The 21,640-nt window shown below is 38.6% G+C and overlaps 1 protein-coding gene across 1 annotated transcript; it reads left to right on the top strand.

The window, feature by feature from the left end:
* The first annotated feature begins 690 nt into the window (after positions 1-690).
* Positions 691-16,834, top strand: LOC149848835 (subtilisin-like protease SBT5.3). The gene is made up of 12 exons (XM_090005316.1): positions 691-762; positions 3,635-3,744; positions 4,488-4,585; positions 4,681-4,845; positions 6,568-6,679; positions 12,498-13,035; positions 13,982-14,076; positions 14,163-14,223; positions 14,274-14,554; positions 15,230-15,344; positions 15,458-15,671; positions 16,293-16,834. The coding sequence occupies exons 1-12, from the start codon at positions 691-693 to the stop codon at positions 16,832-16,834; spliced, it is 2,403 nt and encodes an 800-aa protein (XP_089861442.1).
* Positions 16,835-21,640: the final 4,806 nt, after the last annotated feature.

Below are 21,640 nucleotides of genomic sequence, written 5' to 3'. Positions count from 1 at the left end.
TTGTCTGACGAGCTTTATGCATTATTAACATGCACAACACATAAATTTAATCGCATAATTATATGTTACAACCACCTTTCTGAGTATATAATATTACAAATTGTCGTAATATTTGGCTTCATAAGTAAACATCATTGTAAGATTTAACAAATTTAAGTATAAATCGAGGTAACTTCATAAATATACATCGCTACTGCTTTAAATGTATAAATCGTTGTTGCTTCAAACTTACAAATTATTGTAGAAATCGCAACCTTCATAAGTACATATCGTTGTAATGTTTGGGCTTCATACGTAAACATTGTTGTATGATTTATCAAACTTAAGTACAAATCATGGTAATTTCATTAATTTGTTACTGCTTCAAACGTATAAATCATTGCTGCTTCATAAGAACAAATCATGCTAACTATTTTTCGATGCCCAGAAGGTAAATAGGTACAAATTGATTTGTTTCTGTATGAAAATAGGTGTTATTTAGCATGAATAGTAAAACCAATTATAAGATTTAGCATTCAAATTTACAAATCGATTTGTTTGCATAACAAAACCCTATACGAAACTCACCAAAATAATTTTTGGTAATTCGATAGTGGAGGAGAAACACCCAGAAGGTAGACGCAGCCGATGGTGGCAATGATGTTGCCACTGTGCAGACGACGACAAAGGATGCTCCGACGACAGCAAACGATGGCAAAGGGTGCTTCAACGGCAGCAGACGAAGGCAAAGGTTGCTCCGGAGGCAGCAGACGATGGCAAAGGGTACTTCGACGGTAGCAGACGACGGCAAAGGGTTCTCTAGTGGAAGCAAACGACGACAAAGGAGTGTCCGATGTAAGCAGACGACGACAAAGGGAGCTCCTGTTACAGCAGATGGTGCAAAAGTTTACTGCTTAGGGTGAAAATGAAATGTTTGGACTTTGAAGAGTTAACATCATTTCCGAACCGGCGTTTCACTTTTCTATATGGAGGATCTCGAACCGTCATTTCACTTTTCTAGATGGAGGATATTTTTGTCCTTTTCTTGAACCGTCGTTCCATGGTGAGAATGGTGGGAAAAGATACTTAAGTCTTTGCAACCACACCAAACTCTGATGCTAAGTGATGCCGACACACACAGAGATACAAGCCCCACGTGCTTATATACGTGACGCTCATTCGGACCCCGAATACACACGGTAGCAAACGATGCGTCTTGGGGGGGGGGGCATATAACCTGCTTAGGTTTATTTTGTAACAGTAGAGGATTACACTAAAAAAATTAAAAGAACGGAGAAGCACAAGAGAGAAAATGTCACCCTCGGCAAATCAAGCAAATCAAAGCAGGAAGTAACTGCTATCTACCCGTATAGGTAATAAACCAGCCAAAGTCAAAACCACCAGCACACTAAAGATCAGTTGTTGCAAGAACATCCAAAGCGGATCAGGTCCTTGGACAGAAAACCATCCAAGGTACCTTGGATGCCGTTCATCTTTAAGATGAACGGCACCCAAAGGCTGTCAAAATTTAAGGGTGATCTCCACCTAGAAGGGTCTTGCAAAATTTTTGGATGAGGTTCACTTCCGTGCTAGATTAATCAACATCAGTAGGTGAACAATGGACTGTTGAAATTTGTTTAAAATAAGAAGCTTTTTATGATTTTTGGGTGCCATTCATTTTGATGATGGACTGTATCCAAGGTACCTTGGATCTGATCTGCTCTCCCCAAAACCTCTTATTCCCGAATCAAGAGTTTCCAAAACCAGCCGTCTAAGCATAGGCTGAATCTGCTCTGGATTTTAATTTCCATTTTTTACTGAAAGAAGATATCGTTGACATGCCTTTATTGGTAATCAAGTTACAAGCATCTCTCTCTCTCTCTTTCTGTCTCTCTCTCTCTCTCTCTCTCATGCTAGTAAACAAGCTGAATGAGTCTTCAAGCTTGACTCATTCTTATGACGAGTCAAACCGAATTGAGTTAAACAAGCTGAGTTTCGATCTAGCTTGTTTATTGTTTATAGAGAAAGCACACTGTTTTAAAGCTGGAAGAAATAGGATTATAAAAAAGTACATGTAAAATATATTTGAAATATATTTCTTACTACCTAATGTGCTTACAAGAGTCGAGCCAAGCCAAGTACCTATTGCTCGCAGCGCCTATTTTACAAGTTCGAACAAGCTTACGTGCCAAATATGAACCGAGCCACGGGCGACTCAGCTTGTTTCAAAGCCCTACTTCCTTATATAGTGACCACCTCCGGGTTATGAGACATTTCTTCCTCAGGTGAAAGGCCGGATCTGGTGCAATCACATTACACACCAGAAGTGTGCCGCTGCACCTGGCTACCCTCCATCTCTGAGTACACCCTGTCAGACTTTGGGCCCAACAATGAGATAAAGGGCAGCCAGGTGCAGCGGCACACTTTTGGTGTGCAATGTGATTGCACGTGATCTTTACACTCAGATGCCTAGTGGCTTAAAACCAAGATAGCTTCTCTAAGTTGTATGCAAGTTTGCTCGAGTCTGGTTTCACTCGTCCCCTATATCATCTCCTATCTTCATACCCCTTTCAAATCTTATGATGCAAGTTTTTTTAATCAAATCTGACCTTACAGATGGATTCAGCATAATTGATTTAATTAGAATCGACCCTTGGATCATATTATTTTTTCATTTGAAAATTGTGTTTTTGTCTGGATCATATTTTTTTCATTTGAAAATTGTGTTTTTAAATCACAACATTTTGTATTTTATCAACCGTTGATTTCACTCAGAATTCTTGCACACTAGTCGGATTCAAGTGATTTAAATATTGATCTTTATTGAATGAATGACATACATCACATGTGAGTCCTATTTGATCAAAACAACTTGCATAAGTGAAATCCCAATGTAGAATACGAAGATAGGGATGAGTGGATCCTATTTGAGTTTGCTTTGCACCAATGAAAATTACCATCCAATCCCTGAACCATTTATAGAATCTCTCTCTCTCTCCCCTTTGGAAGGTTAGGCTGCAAAATAAAGCACCGAAAAATCCAGCAGCTACACTCTTGCAAATAAGGGAATCATTCATGTCATTTAACTCGAACCTTTTTAACGGGAAATTTCCAGATTCAAAAAATCGTTACCTCATTGGCACTTCGTCTTTCCAAAACAAAAAAAACTGTCATTAAAAGCATTTCCTGTCTCGTTATCTACTCGGTGAGGCCTCAAGATGTTATAATACAGGAGGCAGTCATTGGCTCACCCAAAAGAAAATCCATAGACCGGAGGGAGATGAAAAAGATGAGGATGAATTTTAGGCTTTCACTCGGTTTTACCCTCTCTTTCTTCTGTTTGGTTGTTACACCAGTCTTTGCAGCAAAGAAAGTACTCTCTCTCTCTCTCTCTCTCTCTCTGTGTGTTTATGTGTAATTCACATTATATGCAGCAGCGCTGCATGATGGGTAAGGAATGATCTGCTTGACAGCCACCCATCTTGGCATTTCTCGAGATGGGTGTGATGTGCATCTCTAAAAATGTTGAGATAGATGGTCATCAGCAGTAGAGCTGCACGCTAAGCATAACATGCAGAGTCGCTGCATAAAAAGATGACATCTTTATGCAAAAGCATTTATACCTAATGGGTCTTTCTTATAATGATGATGACAGTCATATGTAGTGTACTTGGGGGGGCATTCTTCTCACGCAACAGCAGCAGCAACGACTCAAGAGAGTGTCACCAGTTCATATCATGAACTTCTTGGTTCTGTTTTAGGAGGGTAAGAATGGCAAATAAAAAAAAAGAAAAGCAAAAACATATACTTCGCGTTTATAGTCAGTCACAAATGCCCGGTGATATTTTCAAAATATGGGGATTGTATTGCGATATTCTCAGCAATCACATCAATACCAAAATCCAATATAGTCCTCAATAAGCTGCAGAATTGTCAAAGTATCACCTGTTTTAAAAGTACCTTGACACACACGATATTGGAAATTTAATTTCAAAAAATAAATAAATGTTTGCATATATTTTTCAAGAGAACTGAACATATTAGGCCCCATAGTTTGAAGTGATTTATGATGGATCCGAACCGTTAGATGTGTTTATCATCCTCGATTTAGTAGGAATTGGCTCTTGGATTATGTTTTTTCAATGAAAAAATATATTTTTATTATTATAGCCATTGATTTTTAGATCACTGAAAAAACCTATATACAGGTCAGATTTCGCCGATCCAAAAGCAGGTTCCCACTAAGCAAAACCTATAGATCACATCTATGGTGTTAGATGAAAAAAAAAAATACTAAAAGCTATGATTTTTTAAAGGGCCTAGTGAGACTTAACGAGAAAAGGGGGCCTAAGGAGCGCATTACTCATTTTAAAATTTTATATGCCGGTATTTTCAGCAGATTAATGCATTTTTAAATTTATTGCAAGATTTTTCCACGCCAAGAAATACCTAGACCAATCTTTGAGATATTGGTTTCAATCTCTTTGTTCCTTTTCTGATCCATATAGTAAGGTGAAGGCAGAGGAATCAATATTTTACTCTTACACGAATCATATCAATGGGTTTGCTGCCAACCTTGAGGAGGATGAAGCCTCAGAATTATCAAGTAAGGATCTGCCTTCATCTCTTCTTCATTTTCCATTGGTTGCATTCCTTGTGCTAAATCAAACATATTGTTTGGCGGTGTCTCTTGATTTGTAGAGCACCCTGGGGTTATGTCTATATTCCCCAACCGAGGGTACAATCTTCACACGACCCATTCATGGGAGTTTTTGGGTCTGGAGCATGAAGGCCAGGCTGTACCAAATTCACTATGGGAGAAAGCCAATTATGGTGAAGATGTGATTATTGGACATATTGACAGCGGTAAAACATTTTAATTTCCTCAATATTTAATCCAAATTGGCTGTGCTTGTTTGAAATCTTTCTCATATTTTTTGTTTTTGATATTTTTCCTGTTTTGGGTAGTATAAGACATAATCAGGGTTGTCATCAGGTCGGGTTTGACCCAGACCTGATCAGTACCAGACCCTATATGGTCAGGGTTTGGTGATAAAAAAAAGGAGGTCCCATTAGAAACCCAGTAGTATACAATGGGTCAAGTTTAGTATAAGTAGATGGTTGTGATATTTCATACCAGACCCAGGTCCGACCTGGGTTTCAATTAGGATCCTTGATTTTGCAATATGATAAGATAAAAAAAAAACTATCATTTTACCGGGTATGGACTGGTTCTGGTTCATGTAATCCTTATAGGGTCCAGGTATGGTTTTTCTTATTGAGACCTGATAGGATCTGGGTCTGGACCCCGTACCCAAACCTCAAAACAGATCTGGGTCCAGACTCACCTGGGTCCAAACCAGATCTGACCCACTGACACCCCTAGTCATGATTGACTTAGTTCATATCGGTTCTCTAGTTTGTTGGTATAAATGGGTCGGTTCTTACCAAAATACATGCAATAACGCAGGGTTTTGGCATACTGTTGCTAGCTAGTACTAGTGTCAACACGTCGGGCATGACCATGACCCCATTGTTGGAGGAGCGTGGAGTCGGTTTCCTACTTGATATGAATCCTATACTTTCTCCAAAATAGTTTTGTAATTTTACCCTAAACTTCCTGTAGTATCAAACTACAAAAGTCACGTATCCTCTTTGAATGAATTGAACTACACTTTGAATGAATTGAACTACACTTGCAGAGTCTTTGTAACACTTTTTTGGCTTCTTCTATTTAAAGAGGGTCGATTAATTAACTATTCGGGTCAGATCCAAAGGTTCCGATTATCATTTAGAGTTGGGTCTGGTTTAAGAAATTTCATACCAGAACCCAGGTGACCCGATGAAGATCCTCAATTTTTTAATATACAAAAAACATAAAAACTCTCATTTTGTTGGTTCCCGTCCAGTCTAGGTAGTATGTGTTAATGCTTATGGAACCCAGGTGTGGTTTTGCCTGCAGTTCACGACCGGATTTGAACAGGATACTAACATCTGAATGTTGGATTCAGGTCTGGACCCGCCGCCCACACAGGATGAAGGTCTTATATAGCCAGGTCCAACTAGTTAATCGGGTAGATGCATAAGGTTTGAGTACGAAACCAAAAGGAGACTGGTTTAGATGTACATAAACACACACCCAAACCTTCCTCTGGTTCCCATTAGGATCCAAAGAATTTAATAATTTTATACATACCACTAATCATAAGGTTCATTTTGATTGCCCAAAAAAACAATACCCCTGAGATCATTCTTGGTGGGGAAAAACTATTTTCTCTTATTTTTCTATCACGTTGTTTGGGAGTTGAGGCTTGGTGCCTTTTGGGGTCTATCTGCACCTGCGTACAAAGAGTGTGTTGTATTTCTTAAAAAAATATTTCACAAATGGTGGAAGCTTTCGGCACTTCGTTTTTTATAACAGAGTATGTTGAAAATCCTAGGGGCCTTGTTGGAGAATAATATATGAAAGCTAAACTTGTAGTCTGCTCATTATATATATACTTCTCTTGGTAATTAGCAAAATTTTCTGGCATACAAATACCAGAAGTTCTCTTACTTTCTGCTGTCTTTTGATGGTGCTATGATCAGGTGTTTGGCCTGAATCAAAGAGCTTTAACGATGAAGGCTTGGGGCCTGTCCCAGCAAAGTGGAAAGGAGTCTGCCAAAATAGCACTGATGTAAATGGCGTTAAATGCAACAGGTTTGATGCTACTCTCTCATGTTTAAATAGAAGTCCATGTTGTAAATGAGAAGCCTCCCACCAGTCACTATGATATGATACAGATTTCATTTATATAGATTTATGTTGAGCACTTTGCCTGCCTCAATCTATTAACTTGAATTTGGGAACAGACTTTTTAACGGGGTTCGGTGAATTATCACCTACATCCACGGTGCTCCACTCAACAACATCATTTGTGGATTTTTCCACTATTTAAAGTTTACTTTTCTTAGTCGTTTTTCACTGGACTCTAACTTTTTTTATAAGATTATTACATTCACTCTTTTGGTCTCTATCTATTATAGCCGTATTATCAAGATTATCATTATCATCGATAATCTTGATATTATCGGTATGCTTGGCTTCCATCATATTGGCTTTACGTTTGATAATATTGTATCTTCTTATGAGAGTCCCATTGATATGCCCAGTCTTTGCATAACCACCTTCACATTTGGTCTTATCAGCAGAATTCCTTGTGAGAGTCTCATTAACGTGCTCGTTCTTATCATAACCATGGCCTTCACATTTGATCTTATCATAATTGACATGCTCAATAGTATCTCTCATCCTATTATCGTGCCCGATATTTTCTCTATCGTTAACAATCCCTCTCAAACTGGTCGTGGCCAAAGCAGAGAGACCCAGTGTGATGCGAAGATCAAGGGAGTGCATGACAATAACTTGGTAAAAAGATGTGCAAGTTGTTTTGACGAGGGCACATAACGATTGACAAGAGTCCCTAGAGCAACTTTTTTCTGAACAAAATGATAGTCGATTTCAACATGTTTCATGCGAGAATGAAAAGTTGGCTTGATGGTAGTTTGAAGAGCCAAAATATTATCACAGAAGAGAACAGGTGGTTAACAGAGGAAGATTCCCAAGTCATGTAGAAGGAATGGCGTAATAGATGATCCAGGTGAGAACAATGCATATGGTGGCGGGCTTGATCACAGGTGAAAACATTTTCAGGAAGTCAACGCTCGGTATTTGATCAAATCTTTTAGCAACGAGGCAAGCTTTGAGTTGTTCGCCAGAGCCGTCACTTTTAAGTTTGGTTTTATAGACCCACTTGCACTGAATGATATGCATGTCAGGCTTTTTAAGCACAAGTTCCCATGTGTCATTGAGATGAAGAGCACGCATTTCCTCAAGCATAGCATCATGCCACCCATCATGAGCAAGGGAAGCCTTGAGGCTAGAGGCACACATAGAGCAATAAAGTATTTGGGATTGGGTTTTACTATGCTATTCTACATACGAGAGACCATATAGTGGATTCGAGGGGCAGAGGTGCCTTCAACACTTTCGTCATTAGCAATCGGCTGGCTAGCAGCAGTGGTAGAGAGGTCACACTATTGAGGATACATAGAGGTGACACTGACCAAATCGGTTTGAGTTTGTTCACGTGGAGGAGCTGGATCAACATGTGTAGAGTCACATGTCACGTTTCTTGGATCGTGTGAGTCATGAGTATCAACCAGTATGCGGTCAGTCTTAAAGGACCACTCATCCATACTTGTAAACTCACTTTCGTGTTGGTTGGCCAAAAAGAGAAGTACAGATTTATGATAGAGGAAGATATTTTCATCAAGAATAATATGTCTTGATGTATAAACCTGCTCAGTGGGGGGAATGAAACAATGGTAGCCCTTGTGATAATCATTGTAACCCAGAAAAACACATGGTAATATTTTCAGATCACATTTGTTGGTAGCATAGTCCCAAAGGTATGGAAAGCATCGGCATCCAAAGACTCTCAAACTTGTATAATCCAGTTTCTTCATAAACACCTTTTCTTAAGGAGTTGCCATAGATAAGTTTGGCGTAGGTAGTCAGTTGATGATCTATCCTGTCGTTAAAAAGGCTTTGACCCAGAATCGGGTTAGAATTTGAGCATGAAAAAGCATGGTTAGCCCCAATTCAATGATTGATCGATGTTTTCATTCAGCCATACCATTTTATTTTGGAATTTTAAGGCAACTTTTATAGTGAACAATCTCATGGGACTTTAAGTCCTAAGTTCATTACTTCCAAACTCACTCCCTTAATCGGTTTAAAATATCTTTATATGTTTATCAAACTAAGTTTGAACATACATATGAAACTCAATGAATTTGTCACATAATTCAGATTTATATCTTAAGGAAAATATCCAAAAAAATGAGAATATTCATCAATAAAAACTGCATAAAATTTGAACCCTTGATGAGAAGTGATAAGAGCAGGTCCCCATAAGTCACAATAAACTTTTCCAAACAACTCTATGCAGTGAACATCATCAGAAAGAAAAGAAAGTCTATTTATTTTACCCATTTGACAACTTGCATATATGGTGCTTTTTGCAGACTTTGATGTTATTAAAATAAATTTGTTTGTTTTCCAAAAAATCAACAACCTGTGCATGTACATGCCCAAGTCGTTGGTGCCAGACTTCTCAACTTGAGTTTCTAAATAGAGAAGAGAAGAAAACTTGCTTTTGATGATCAACCTTATTCCTTGAGTTGTCGAATCCATACAAATCTTCTACTCTACTCCCTGTCGCCACCTGTCTGCTCGTCCTCTTATTCTTAATTACAAAACTATCAAATGAGAATTCAAATAAACAAGGCACATTAAAGGTTAATTGACTTACAAATACCAAATTATTTTTAACCTCAGAAATGACCAGAACATTTTTCAAGGAAAGAGAGTGGGCGCCATTCTTAATTTTCGTGACTCCAATATGAGTGATATTTAATTTAACATCATTTCCAACCATGATTTTTTCTTACCCATAATACTTAGAATAAGTTTCGAGATTACCTGAATTGGCAGTAATGTGCAAGGTGGCTCCTGTATCAAGAAACCACTCTTGATCTTGGCTATCAGCAAGTTTCATAGCGGCAAGAGCCTGCGAGACATCTTCAGCTTGATAGGCATGATTAAAGCGGTGCCAACAGTTGAGGGCACTATGATTTATTTTTTCACATATTTGACATAGTACCCCATTTTCTTTTCCTTGATTGGCTTTAGCATTTGGTTGATTAAAACCAAATTTGGGTTTATTCTAATTGAATCGACTGCCACCCTGTCCAGCTTGGATAAAGCCACATCCTTTTGAGTTAAATTGTTGCTTTGAGTTAAATCAATTTTTCTGAGTGGTAAATTTCTGCACAAAGAAAGCAGAGCTTTCGTTCACACTTTCTTCACGAATAGTGCACATGGTTTCATGCCATTGAAGTAGGCCAACAACATCATCATATGATGGAATGGACGGCTTTATTATAGTTGTAATAAAAGCATCATGCTTATGGCCAAACTCATTAAGGAGACAAAATACCATGGTTTCATCTTTCACGAGTTTGTTAATAGCCGCAAGTTCATCACAGATTTTTTTGAACACATTAACTTATTTATTTACTGAAAGGTTTTTCTTTCGGTATGATTGCAACTTTTGTATCAACAGAAATTCTTGTTTCTTCGAAACATGAGTGAAGGCCTTAATGAGATTATTTCATACCTCACTAGATGTTTGGCGGCCAACGATGAGACCCAACACTTCCTCAGACATGATGCATGTGATCCATCCACGCAGCAGCCTATCAAACTTTTTCCAGGTAATAAACTCTGGATTTGGAACACCATCAATGGTTTGAACTGGAATGAGAGTTTCTCTGTCTCCAAAGTCAATCATGTCTTGGCTCTCAATAAGTCCAAGCAATTGTGTCTTCCACAATAAGAAATTGGAGTGGTTGAGTTTGATTGTGACAAAATTCGCCACATTCAGGTTGAAGGGGTATGAAAACTTGATGGAACAGTCGATGGATATTGACGCCATTGGGAAAAACACTCCAATCAACTAGGATCCAAGAAACTCTGTTACCATAAAAGTTAAAAGATGAACACACGATTTTAATGTGGTTTGGTGAATTATCACTTACATCAACGGTATTCCACTCAACAACATCATTTGTGGAGTTTTTCACTATTTAAAGTTTTACACGGCTTATCAAATTTTCTTAATTAGTTGATTTTCACTAGACTCTTCCTTTTTTATAAGATTATTACATTCACTCTCTTGGTCTCTCTCTATTCTAACTGTATTATCAAGATTATCATTATCATCGATAATCTTGATATTATGGGTATGCTTGGCTTCCATCATATTGGCTTTATGTTAGATAATATCCTATCTTCTTAGGAGAGTCCCATTGATGTGCCCGTCCTTAGCATAACCACCTTCACATTTGGTTTTATCAGCTTCACATTTGATCTTAGCAGAATTTCTTGTGAGAGTCCCATTGACGTGCTCGTTCTTATCATAACCCCCTTCACATTTGATCTTATCAGAATTCCTTGTGAGAGTCCAATTGACGTGCTCGTTCTTATCATTACCACCTTCACATTTGATCTTATCAGAATTGATGTGCTCGATAGTATCTTTCATCCTATTATCGTGCCCGATATTTTCTCTATCGTTAACAGGTCATAACCGAGTGGCCTCGGGCTGAGGCACAAAACACGGAAAATACTAACACTTGCAGCAATTTTCTGTGTAAAACACAAGAAAATACTTACACTTGCAGCGATTTTCTGTGTAAAAGACAAAACACAGAACATCGCTACACATGCAGCGAGTTTTTGTGCCCACGCACTTTACATGATCTGTTCTGCCTTGGGTTTGAATCGCATAACAACTATCTGCCAACAGGTGCTCCCCTTGTCTGGCAGGAGCAGTTAGTGCAAGTCACCGTGTGTTGTGACGTTGCAAGTTCGAATCCCAAATGGTATGGTTGTATAACTGGTAGGGGCCTGCCTAACCCCAGCTTCCTCTGTCAAAAAAAACACTTTCTTTCCACATGCTATCAAAGGAAAAGAAAAAATAATAAAGCCTTAATTGTATGTATGGGAAGAGGTTTTCCTTCCTGACATCCAAATGGGGCCTACATGATCTCACTAGATAAACTGATTGTGTATGTATGGGGGGAGGATTTTACATCTATGCCTATTAGAACAAGAGAAAAATTATTTGAAACCCAATGAAACACATTTTTGTGGGCTTATCGACGTGATAGATTATATCCACCCTGGTGGGCCCAGACCCAGATATGACTTTGAGGTGATGGCATCATATCTGGATTCGAATCTGAGTAGACTTAGCTTAGACAGGACCAAACCCCCTTGTCTGCATCAGGATCACGCGAAACAGGCCTAGTGGATTATTTATTTTTAAAGTACTTTAGATGTAATCATAATTGGATCTTGGTTCAAATCTCATGTTTGTTTTTTGGACTTTCAAACTAGACTTGGGTCCAAGAGTAGCAATATTATGGGATTCATACAACTGGCTGTCAGAACCGTTGCATCAAACTCAATCCAGGACCAAATCATGAGAAGTTGGCCCGAGTTGCTTGAGTCTTAATATGCCTTACTCGAACAACAAGATACTTTCTTGTTGTTTGCTTTGTGCCAGCAAAGGATCATAAGCATTTTGGCCAGACACACACAATTCTTAGTTGTAGGAAAACATTATCTGCAGACAAACATCCTTGTTCCAGTAAGTTATATTGAAGAATGTGGCAAAGTGAATGTCATATTCTTGAAAGGCAAGGATACTATTGTCATTAATTTTAGCTTGGCCGAGTCCGAGTGGTAGCGGCTGGCCTGGGGAGAAGGTGGACTCTCACCGGGTGCACACGGTGCCTTTCACTGGTGGGCTCTGTAAGGGCTTGGGTGTTGGTGACCTCACCCAGAGATAGGAAACTTTGTCATAAAACAAAAAATTAAAATAATAAAAATTTTGGCTTGGCTCCAGAAAGCTGATCGGTGCACGGTACTACGAAAAAGGTTACATTCAAAGTGTGGGTGCACCAGACAGGACGGGCTACACCTCTCCTCGAGACCACATTGGCCATGGAACCCACACCTTGTCAACGGCTGCTGGCAGCTTTGTACACAATGCAAGCATCTTCGGGTTGGCTAACGGAACAGCCAAGGGTGGCTCACCCAAGGCTCGAATCGCTACCTACAAGGTGTGCTGGGCTTCAACCTCTTTGGGCCAATGCTTCGACGCTGACATAATTGCAGCTTTCGATGCTGCGATCAACGACGGCGTTGATGTGATCACCATCTCATTAGGCGGCCATCCCTCAGGCCATCTCCACGATGGCATTGCAATCGGCTCGTTCCATGCTGTTACCCGAGGGATCATAGTGGTCAGCTCAGCTGGGAACAGTGGCCTCAAGCCCGGCTCGGTATCTAATGTGGCTCCCTGGATGTTGACTGTTGCAGCTAGCACGTTGGACAGGAAGTTCATTTCTCATCTTTCTCTTGGTAATAACAAGACTTTTCAGGTTAGTCTGATTTTGCTTTTCAATAATTTCTATATGGCTTGCTTGTCAAAAAATGAAATATGCACGTAAGAATTCCAATGTTTGTAAAATTTCCCAAGTGAAAACAAGAGTTCATCAAGTAGAAACAATAGATTTCATGTTTTATTAGTGTAAATATGACTCTGGAGCTATTAGTATAAAACACGACCAAGTTCATGAACTTTTGATGATTTTTACAAGAAGCATTCCACTCCAGGCTATCCTGATTTGGGCTAGTTCTAGTCAGGTCCAAACTCGAATCCGGTTTTTTGGGGTACCAGTACAGGTCCTAATCCAGGCTCGGTAGACCTTGATTAGGCAGGTCTTGATCTACGTATGGATCAGGATGTGTAAGAATTGGGCCTGACCTAATTAGATAAAATCACTACTCAAATTATCTGTCAGGTCTAACTCAGACTCAGGGTTTGAACCAGATCTGTTTTCTAAGGACCAAAACCAGACCAGGGTCCAATCTATATGTGATTGCTATACACATGGCCTGATCAGCTTATTAATCCTGGTTTCTTTGCTCCAAGTCCGAGTCCAGAATATCTCTCAGCGGAAGCATTAACATTTTCAGACTCCTACTGAAAGCAAGCAATGAGATTCAAATGTCTACTAGCACCAACATGATCAGTTTCATGGACCTCAACTATATAGGAACGCAACCAAGTTATGTAGCGCAACTGAGTTCATGAAGTATTAGTTTTCACTAGTAATGATAGAAACATTATTGCTCATACATTATGTCATATTTCTTTATCTTGGAGTAGTCCCCACTGGTAGCACTAGTATTAGGACTCCTAGAAGTTGTAAGAGTAGCCATAGCAGAAAATTGGGGGTTTAATAAATTTAGTCATTGATATATAAGCATTGGGAGGTATAACAAGGGATTTTTTTTTTCTTCTTTTTGTTGTTTGCTACTTAGGGGTCAAGCCTTTCTTCCAGTTCTCTGCCAAAGAAGTTATATCCATTGGTTACAGGATCAGATGTCAAAGCTGCCAAAGCAGATACAGAAGCTGCGTAAGTTTTCCCTGCAATAAACATACATGTTCTTGTTTTCGTTTCTTTTGAAGAAACAAGATATCAAAATTTTATTAATGAAGCAGAAAACAGGGAGCCCAAAAAGCTTGCAATGAACTAACATCGAACATCCATTTTGAATCAGAGGTGTGTGATACAGGGAGGTTGTACTGATCATTGCAGTTTAACTTGTACAGTCTTTTTTTCTCTTTCCTTTGCATTTTTGCAGAAGCTATTGTTACATGGGTAGTCTTGATCCCAATAAGAGCAAGGGAAGGATCATAGCTTGCCTTACCAGCGCATTTGATTCCAATCTCATGAAGGGCCAAACAGTCAAAGAAGCAGGAGGTGTTGGGATGATCCTGTGCAATGACCAGATCACAGACAATAATGTCATACCTGAACCTCACATGTTTCCGGTTACTCACCTTAATGCCATTGATTCCAAGGAGGTCTTTGCCTACATCAATTCTACAAAGTACGCTCTTGATATGCTTTTCCCTTGATGATATGGTTTTCCTGGTGACACATGAAACATTACAATTGGTAGTAGCAAGATTGAAGTGTGATAATTCAGGACAGATTTCGCCATGACCAAACATGCTTAGTCTTGAAAGATTAAGCTTGCCATTCACATGGATGCATGGGTAAAGCTTGACTTTGTTCAAGTTCATAAAACTCAAGCATGCTCGGTTACAAGCTCATGCTGAACGCTGACTTCTTAATTATCTTGACCCAAAGCATAGATGGTTTGCTTAAATAGAAAAAGTTTATATTCTTATGCGAGTGGTATAAGGGAAAAATGTAATGTGGTATGTATCCTATATATCAAGAGTATGTCTTCAGCTTTACGAGTCTTTTCTAGCTTAGCCAAGATGAGCAGCCCTTGTGCAGGCTTTGCTCATGATAAGAATATGAGTTTCTTCACGGAGCTATACAAACCTATTTCATAAGCCCGAATGAGCTCATTACCTAGCCAAAAGATGCTGAGTAATGGCTTCTTGATTCATTTTACCAGTTCTATGCAATGTGATAATGCGCAGAACTGCTCGTATCCTTTTGATGCATTTCTGTGTCCGACCATCTTAGCATGAGAAAAAAATACTGTGACCAGGTTTGGAAGTCTATACTGATCAATGACATACAAATACAGGTCGCCTGTGGCATATGTAGCACCTCCAACCACCCTGCTGCAGACAACTCCTTCTCCAGTCATGGCATTATTCTCATCCAAAGGGCCCAACACTATTAACCCAGAGATCCTCAAGGTTTGAACTGCAAATCCAGCCACATTACTGTATAAAAGATTATGAATGCACCTTTATAAACTGTCTTGTATTTAGTAGTATTACTACTTAATTGCTTCCTTTGTTTAATGAAGCCGGATATTACTGCCCCTGGAGTGAGAATACTTGCAGCCTATAATCCAATGATACCGCCTACGCAGTATGATTTTGACAACCGCCACTCAAAGTTTAATCTAATGTCAGGTACATCCATGGCATGCCCACATGTTTCTGGCATTGTTGGCCTCCTTAAGAATGCACACCCTGACTGGAGCCCGGCTGCAATCAAATCTGCAATCATGACTACAGGTAAGAATCACTTCTTTCTGATGATGCCTCTTATGGTCTCTTCATGCAGCAGTAAGTTTTACAACAACAGAGCCAAGTTAACTTGAAGCTAATTTACTGTTCTTGAAAATCCGTTCTGTCAACAATCCCCCTAGAACATATTCAGCTACCAACACACTGCTCTTGAAAATTCATTATTGCAACAATCCATCTGCTGCCAACACATAAGTAATGTTCCATAACAGTTATGCATTATATACCTACAAACTGTGAAATATGCTTTATTTATTCTTTCAAAAGAAAGAAAATCATTTTCTTTGCTAACAAAACTGAGAACATGAATACATAAAAACAGAGACATAGTGACTGACACATAATGACTAGAAAGGGTGACCAGGAGGCACCCTGAGCAGCAACAAAAAAATCCAACTACTTTTCTCTGAAAGAACAATAATTAACTACTTAGCCTGGCTATTCTGTTTAGGGGTTGTCTTCTCATTGCAATCCTTGGTAACTATGGTGAGTATTCCTAAGAGGATTTGTTCAGAAAGAGTAGATTGACACTACATGTTTATATCGTTTTCCATACGTTGATATTACTTACAATTCTAATTATGCATTATGTTTTGATGATTTATGAAGCAAGAGTTCGCAACAACCTCAGGAAGCCAATCACCGAAGCAGCTGAAGCAAATGCTACACCATTTGACTATGGAGCGGGCCATCTTCATCCCAACCGTGCATTGAACCCCGGCTTGGTTTATGACACTAGTGTGAGAGATTATCTCAACTTCCTATGCGCCATTGGTTATAACAAGAGCAACATCTTCTCAGTTGCTGGGCAATCTTACTCATGTCCAGCTCATGTACCTAAGGCTATCGATCTGAATTATCCTTCAATTACCATCCTTAATCTCAATGGAAAGACGACGGTTTCTAGAACTTTAAAGAACGTCGGCAAGCCTGGAACTTACACAGTCCATGTTCGGCCACCGCCGGGAGTTGTGGCTTCGGTGAAACCACAAAGCTTGAAGTTTGAGAAGGTTGGTGAAGAGAAGGAATTCACTGTGACTGTTAAAGCTAAGAGAGGGTCTCATAAAGGTTATGTGTTTGGAAGGCTGTGGTGGTCGGATGGTGTGCATGATGTCAGGAGTCCGATTGCAGTTGGAATAGGTTCGAGCTGAACAGCGACAGTGCTGCGGTTGGAGTGTGCTTCCATCTTTAAATTAAGCTGGTTTTGTTTTGGAAATTTGAGGATCACAATCTTGTTCTTGTTTTCTAAATCTCAATAGGACTACTATATTTGATGTTTATAGAAGACATTAATGGTTTTGGCACTAATGCTCATCAGTGAAGTAGAGTAAAAACTGAATCCTTACAGTCACTGGCAGTGTTCTTGAGCAAACTCTTGGATACGCATCTAGATGTAACTCCCTCCGACGATCTTGCCGGAGGGGATAAACATTAGAAAAAAAAAACGACGGTTTCCCCTTTGGGGAAACCGCGTTTTCACAAGAGGGGTGAGGATAAGCCTCACCCCCCAATCCGTGGAGGGTGAGGCTTATCCTCACCCTTTGTGAGGGCTATAAAAGCCCTCACGCAGCCCCCTCTACCGCACCTCAAACGAGCAGCAGAGGGATTGACAGAGAGAACGTCAGAGAGAGTGAGAGAGGAGAGCTTACCGGCGACGGCGACGACAAGGTGCCTCCTCTTCTACTTCTTCATTCTTTTCTTTTCCGGTGAGCGAGGGTCTGCAGCCATGGCTGCCGGAGATTTACAGAGGAAAGAAAAAAAAATACAGAGAGAGTGCTGGAGAGAGAGAGGTTCGGTCGGCCAGCCGATGCCGGCTGCCGATCCGTCTGATATAGGGAGCACGGAGGGAGAGGGTCTCTGCAGACGGGAGGGGCCTTGCCCTTTTTCTGGTTTTTAAGACTCAGTCGGTCAGGATCCAGATCGAACCGGGTCGGTAGCTAACAAAAAAAAATAAAATAAATAAATAAAAAAGAGTCAAGACCAAAACCGAGTTCGTTTGGGTGTAACCCAAACTGAATTGGATCGATTTGGGTCACATTCAGATCGATTCAATCGATTCAGAACGAACCGGTTTAGATCACTCAGTTCACATCAAACCGGTTTATGGAGAATCGGGTTTAAGCTGAACTGGTTTGGATCAACTTGAGTCAAACCGAACCGGTTTGATCTGACTAGATCTGGGTTCTTAGTTCAGATCTATTTTAATCTGGATCTATTTGGATCCATATCAGAACTGAGTTTAGATCCAGTTAGACTGCTTGGATCCAATCAGAATGTTCTAGATTCAGACAATTCTGGACTCAGATGAGTAATGGATATGGGTCCAATTGAACTGTATTAGATCCAAATCATAGATGAATCTGGATCAGGTAATTCTAGAATTGTACCGAAATCTAAAATGACCAAAATACCCTTTTGGATACTCAAGATCCATTTTGGTAAAATAAACACAACTTTGCACCCCGAACCCATAATTGAGTGAGGTTTAGTGCGTTGGACTCGTATCATATAGGGGAATCTACTTGTTCATTGGTTTTGGTCAAATTAATAATATAAAAAATGAGGCTTCATGAGTCATTTCGGGAGGAGTATTTTGGTAATTCTGTAAAAGGTTTTATACATTAATGCGAGTATGCTTATGTAATAATAAGATTCTATTGTCAGAGCATCTTGAGACTCAATTTCCACTAGAGGATAGTATTTATATTTGAGATAAGGGATATTATGAGTAATTTTATATATAAATAAATATTTTTATGTTGCAGAATCAAGCATATATTGCCAGAATGATATCTCCCTAACCATACATGATTTTTTCAATTTATAAAAAGAAAAAGTTTTATTTATCTATCTAATATCTATCTGTAAATTTTTATGAATTTTCATGGTGATTTGATACCCGATTCGGGTCTGACACTGTAACAGGTACGTGCCCGCAGGCAAAATCATATATTTTAGGGTTTTATTCAATTTTTATTTTAAAATAATGTCAAAAATATATATATTTTTAATTAAGATTAATTTTAAGATTATCAAAATTATCCATATCGATTTTTACAGATTTTTGAATTCATTTAATATATTATTTGATCAAATCACAAAAATAGGGTGCCCGCAGAGTCCTGATTCGAATAAAACATTGGCAAAAAACACTATTTTTGTGATATTTCAATTTTTTTATACAACATTTTATATTTTTAATGTATCATTATGTTTATAATCATGTTAGGGAGCTTCACACTCAATTTGGTGTCGATTTGAATCCATTTATGTCGTAAATCTAAAGTTTTACCAAAATCTTTTCTAAAAACCCTGATTTCAATGTCATAGTCTTGTTTTTAGGGGTATTTTTATCATTTTCTATAAATTTCAAATTTTAAAGTTGTTTATATTTAGTATTTCTTCAATTTTACATCATCTTTTATTATGTTTATCTCAGGAAAACATGGAAAAAGGGTTATATCCGGATAAATTCAGTAATTTCCAAATATTACTAGATAAATCCAGAAAAGTTGACATATTTTCACTAACAAGTTTTCTAGTTTTGCAGGGATATTTAAGATTGCATTTCTTTTCATTTTATTTTATTTCAATTCAATTAGTGATATAAATTAAATGTAAATTTGGAATAAGAATTTACTTTTCCTACTTAGAATAGGATTGCATTGCATATAGTTTATTTCTTTCAATAATGTCAATGTGTGGTGGATGATGATTCATATACATATTCAAATTCACCATGGTCTACACGAATTGCACGTGCACTAGCTTCTAAGAAGTTGATAAACTCGGTGAGTTTCATATTTGTGACCATAGTCAGAATACGAACAAAACCCAGATTTATCATCTTTTTCTAATTCACAAATGACCTACACTCTTAAGCATTTTCAGAAATCATAGTATATTTTTCAAGACTTTTCTAAGTATTTACTTCTTTTAGAATCAAATGAACTATATTCAATGCATATTTGTGGACATAGTCAGGGATATGTGTTGAATCTATTTCATCTAAGTTCTATAAGGCACAAAAAATTCTTTTATCAATGATTTCTCAAAAAATCTTCAGAAAATATTTTCTCAAGATTACATTCATTCATCTAGGTTAGATTACATCATCAAAATATTTTACAGGGCCACACGCCCATCCCTTTTGATATATTTTTCAATTCTATCTCAAAGAAATCAATTTTCTCAAAGTTATCTAAATTTTCTCAAAATCGATTTTCTCAAAACATTGAAATACCTCAGAAATCAATTTTTCTTTTCTTCAGAAATGTTTTCCAATGTGATTCATGATTTTCAAAGTGTCCTTTCTTCAAATATTTTCAAATCTTCGAGGCATACATCAGATTTTCAATATGCATTTTTCCAAAGTTCATAGCACATGCCTGACTCTTTGTGCATTTAGAACTAGAACATGGATTTAGACAAGTTGAGCAAAGCAAAGCATATGGTTGATCATTGGTTCAATTACCCCGGGTTATGGTGCCAGGAACGGTTGAACCTCGTACCGACAGGTGAGTCTCATTCTTTGAAATTATCCGACATTTTAAAATGGAGGCGAGTTATTTTCAATTTTTTTTTCAAAGGTCAGTTTGACTTGCAAAAGTAAAATTTTGCAATGAAAACAGTATATCGATAATCGATCGTAAGTATTTCATTATCACTTGTCCAATACTAATCTTATAAATAGGGTATATCGATAGTCGATTGTTAATATATACCAATTCACATGTAGCACGAGGTTTGAGCCACAAGAAGTGATTCAAGAAATTAGGAAGTCACTAGTTCAACATCTTTCAGGATCGGACGCTCAATGGAAAGAGTACTAGAAGGAGGTGTTGGACAAATTATGGTCATCATTCATGGTATACGATCGTTTATCATAACTAATGTGTTTCATATTTATTTTTTTGTTATAGTCATGTGTACTAACTTTTTGAAATTATTTGTAAGCTTCGAATTGCTTCGCGATTGCGAAGGAGGAACAAGACGCGACGCTAGTGTGGCAGAAGGTTGTTGTAAGTCGATTTGCTGATATTGTAAGACCCACAATTTTTTAGAAAACATCTGAATAAATTCATGAGGCATTTACCAGTAAAAAAATAGCATTTTTCCTCAGAATGCGAAACAAATCAATTCCTGCGAGCCAGTTATACTTAGGATATTCGTCAAATCGCGAATATATGCTCAAACACTCTGGAAGCCATAACTTTCTATCTGAACAAAATCAAAGGATTCCTGCGAGCCAACTTTCTTAGTTGCATCAATACGAAGATAATGGCCTACTCAGAATTTTTCGGAAAAAAATTGCCGAAAACCCAAAATTTTTGTGGGACCCACAGAAATGTTGGTGGGACCCACTGAAATATTTCTTAAAAAATATTCTAGAATATTCCAGAGTCTTTCAGCACCTTCCAGCTCCTTCCAGCTCCTTCCAGCACCTTCCATGGAAGGAATTTCTGAAAAGCCAAGAGGTAAAGAGGTAAAAGTGAAACTTGGGGCCCAAGTTTCACTTCATAAAAATAGAGGAGCCCCTCCTCTCTCTAAAAATCGCCATCCCCTCTCTCTCTCCTCCTTTTCCCAAACCTTCCCTACCTAGCCTAGCCCACCTGACCTGGTCTGAGCCTGCGTGACTTAGCCTGAGCCTGCCTGACCTGGTCTGAGCCTGCCTGACCTAGTCTGAGCCTGCCTGACTTAGCCTGAGCCTGCCTGATCTGGTCTTAGCCTGCCTGACCTGGTCCTAACCCACCTGACCTAGGTATGAACCTACCTGACCTAAGTCTGAACCCAGTTGACTTGACTTGAACCTGGTTTGGTTCAAAGTCAAAGTCCAAGTCCTTTTTCGTCCAAAGTCCAGAGTTGATCCTTTTTCGAAGTCGAGCCTCGTTCGAAGCGTTTGAAGCAATCGAAGTCATTTCTTCCTCAAATTAAAGTAAGTTCGCTTCATTAATCCA

Source organism: Nuphar pumila, chromosome 1, assembly GCF_984573655.1.
Source record: "Nuphar pumila chromosome 1, dmNupPumi1.hap1.1, whole genome shotgun sequence".
Lineage (NCBI taxonomy): Eukaryota > Viridiplantae > Streptophyta > Magnoliopsida > Nymphaeales > Nymphaeaceae > Nuphar > Nuphar pumila.
The sequence above is the reverse complement of the archived record's forward strand: the minus strand, read 5'-3'. Positions and strand labels throughout refer to the sequence as shown.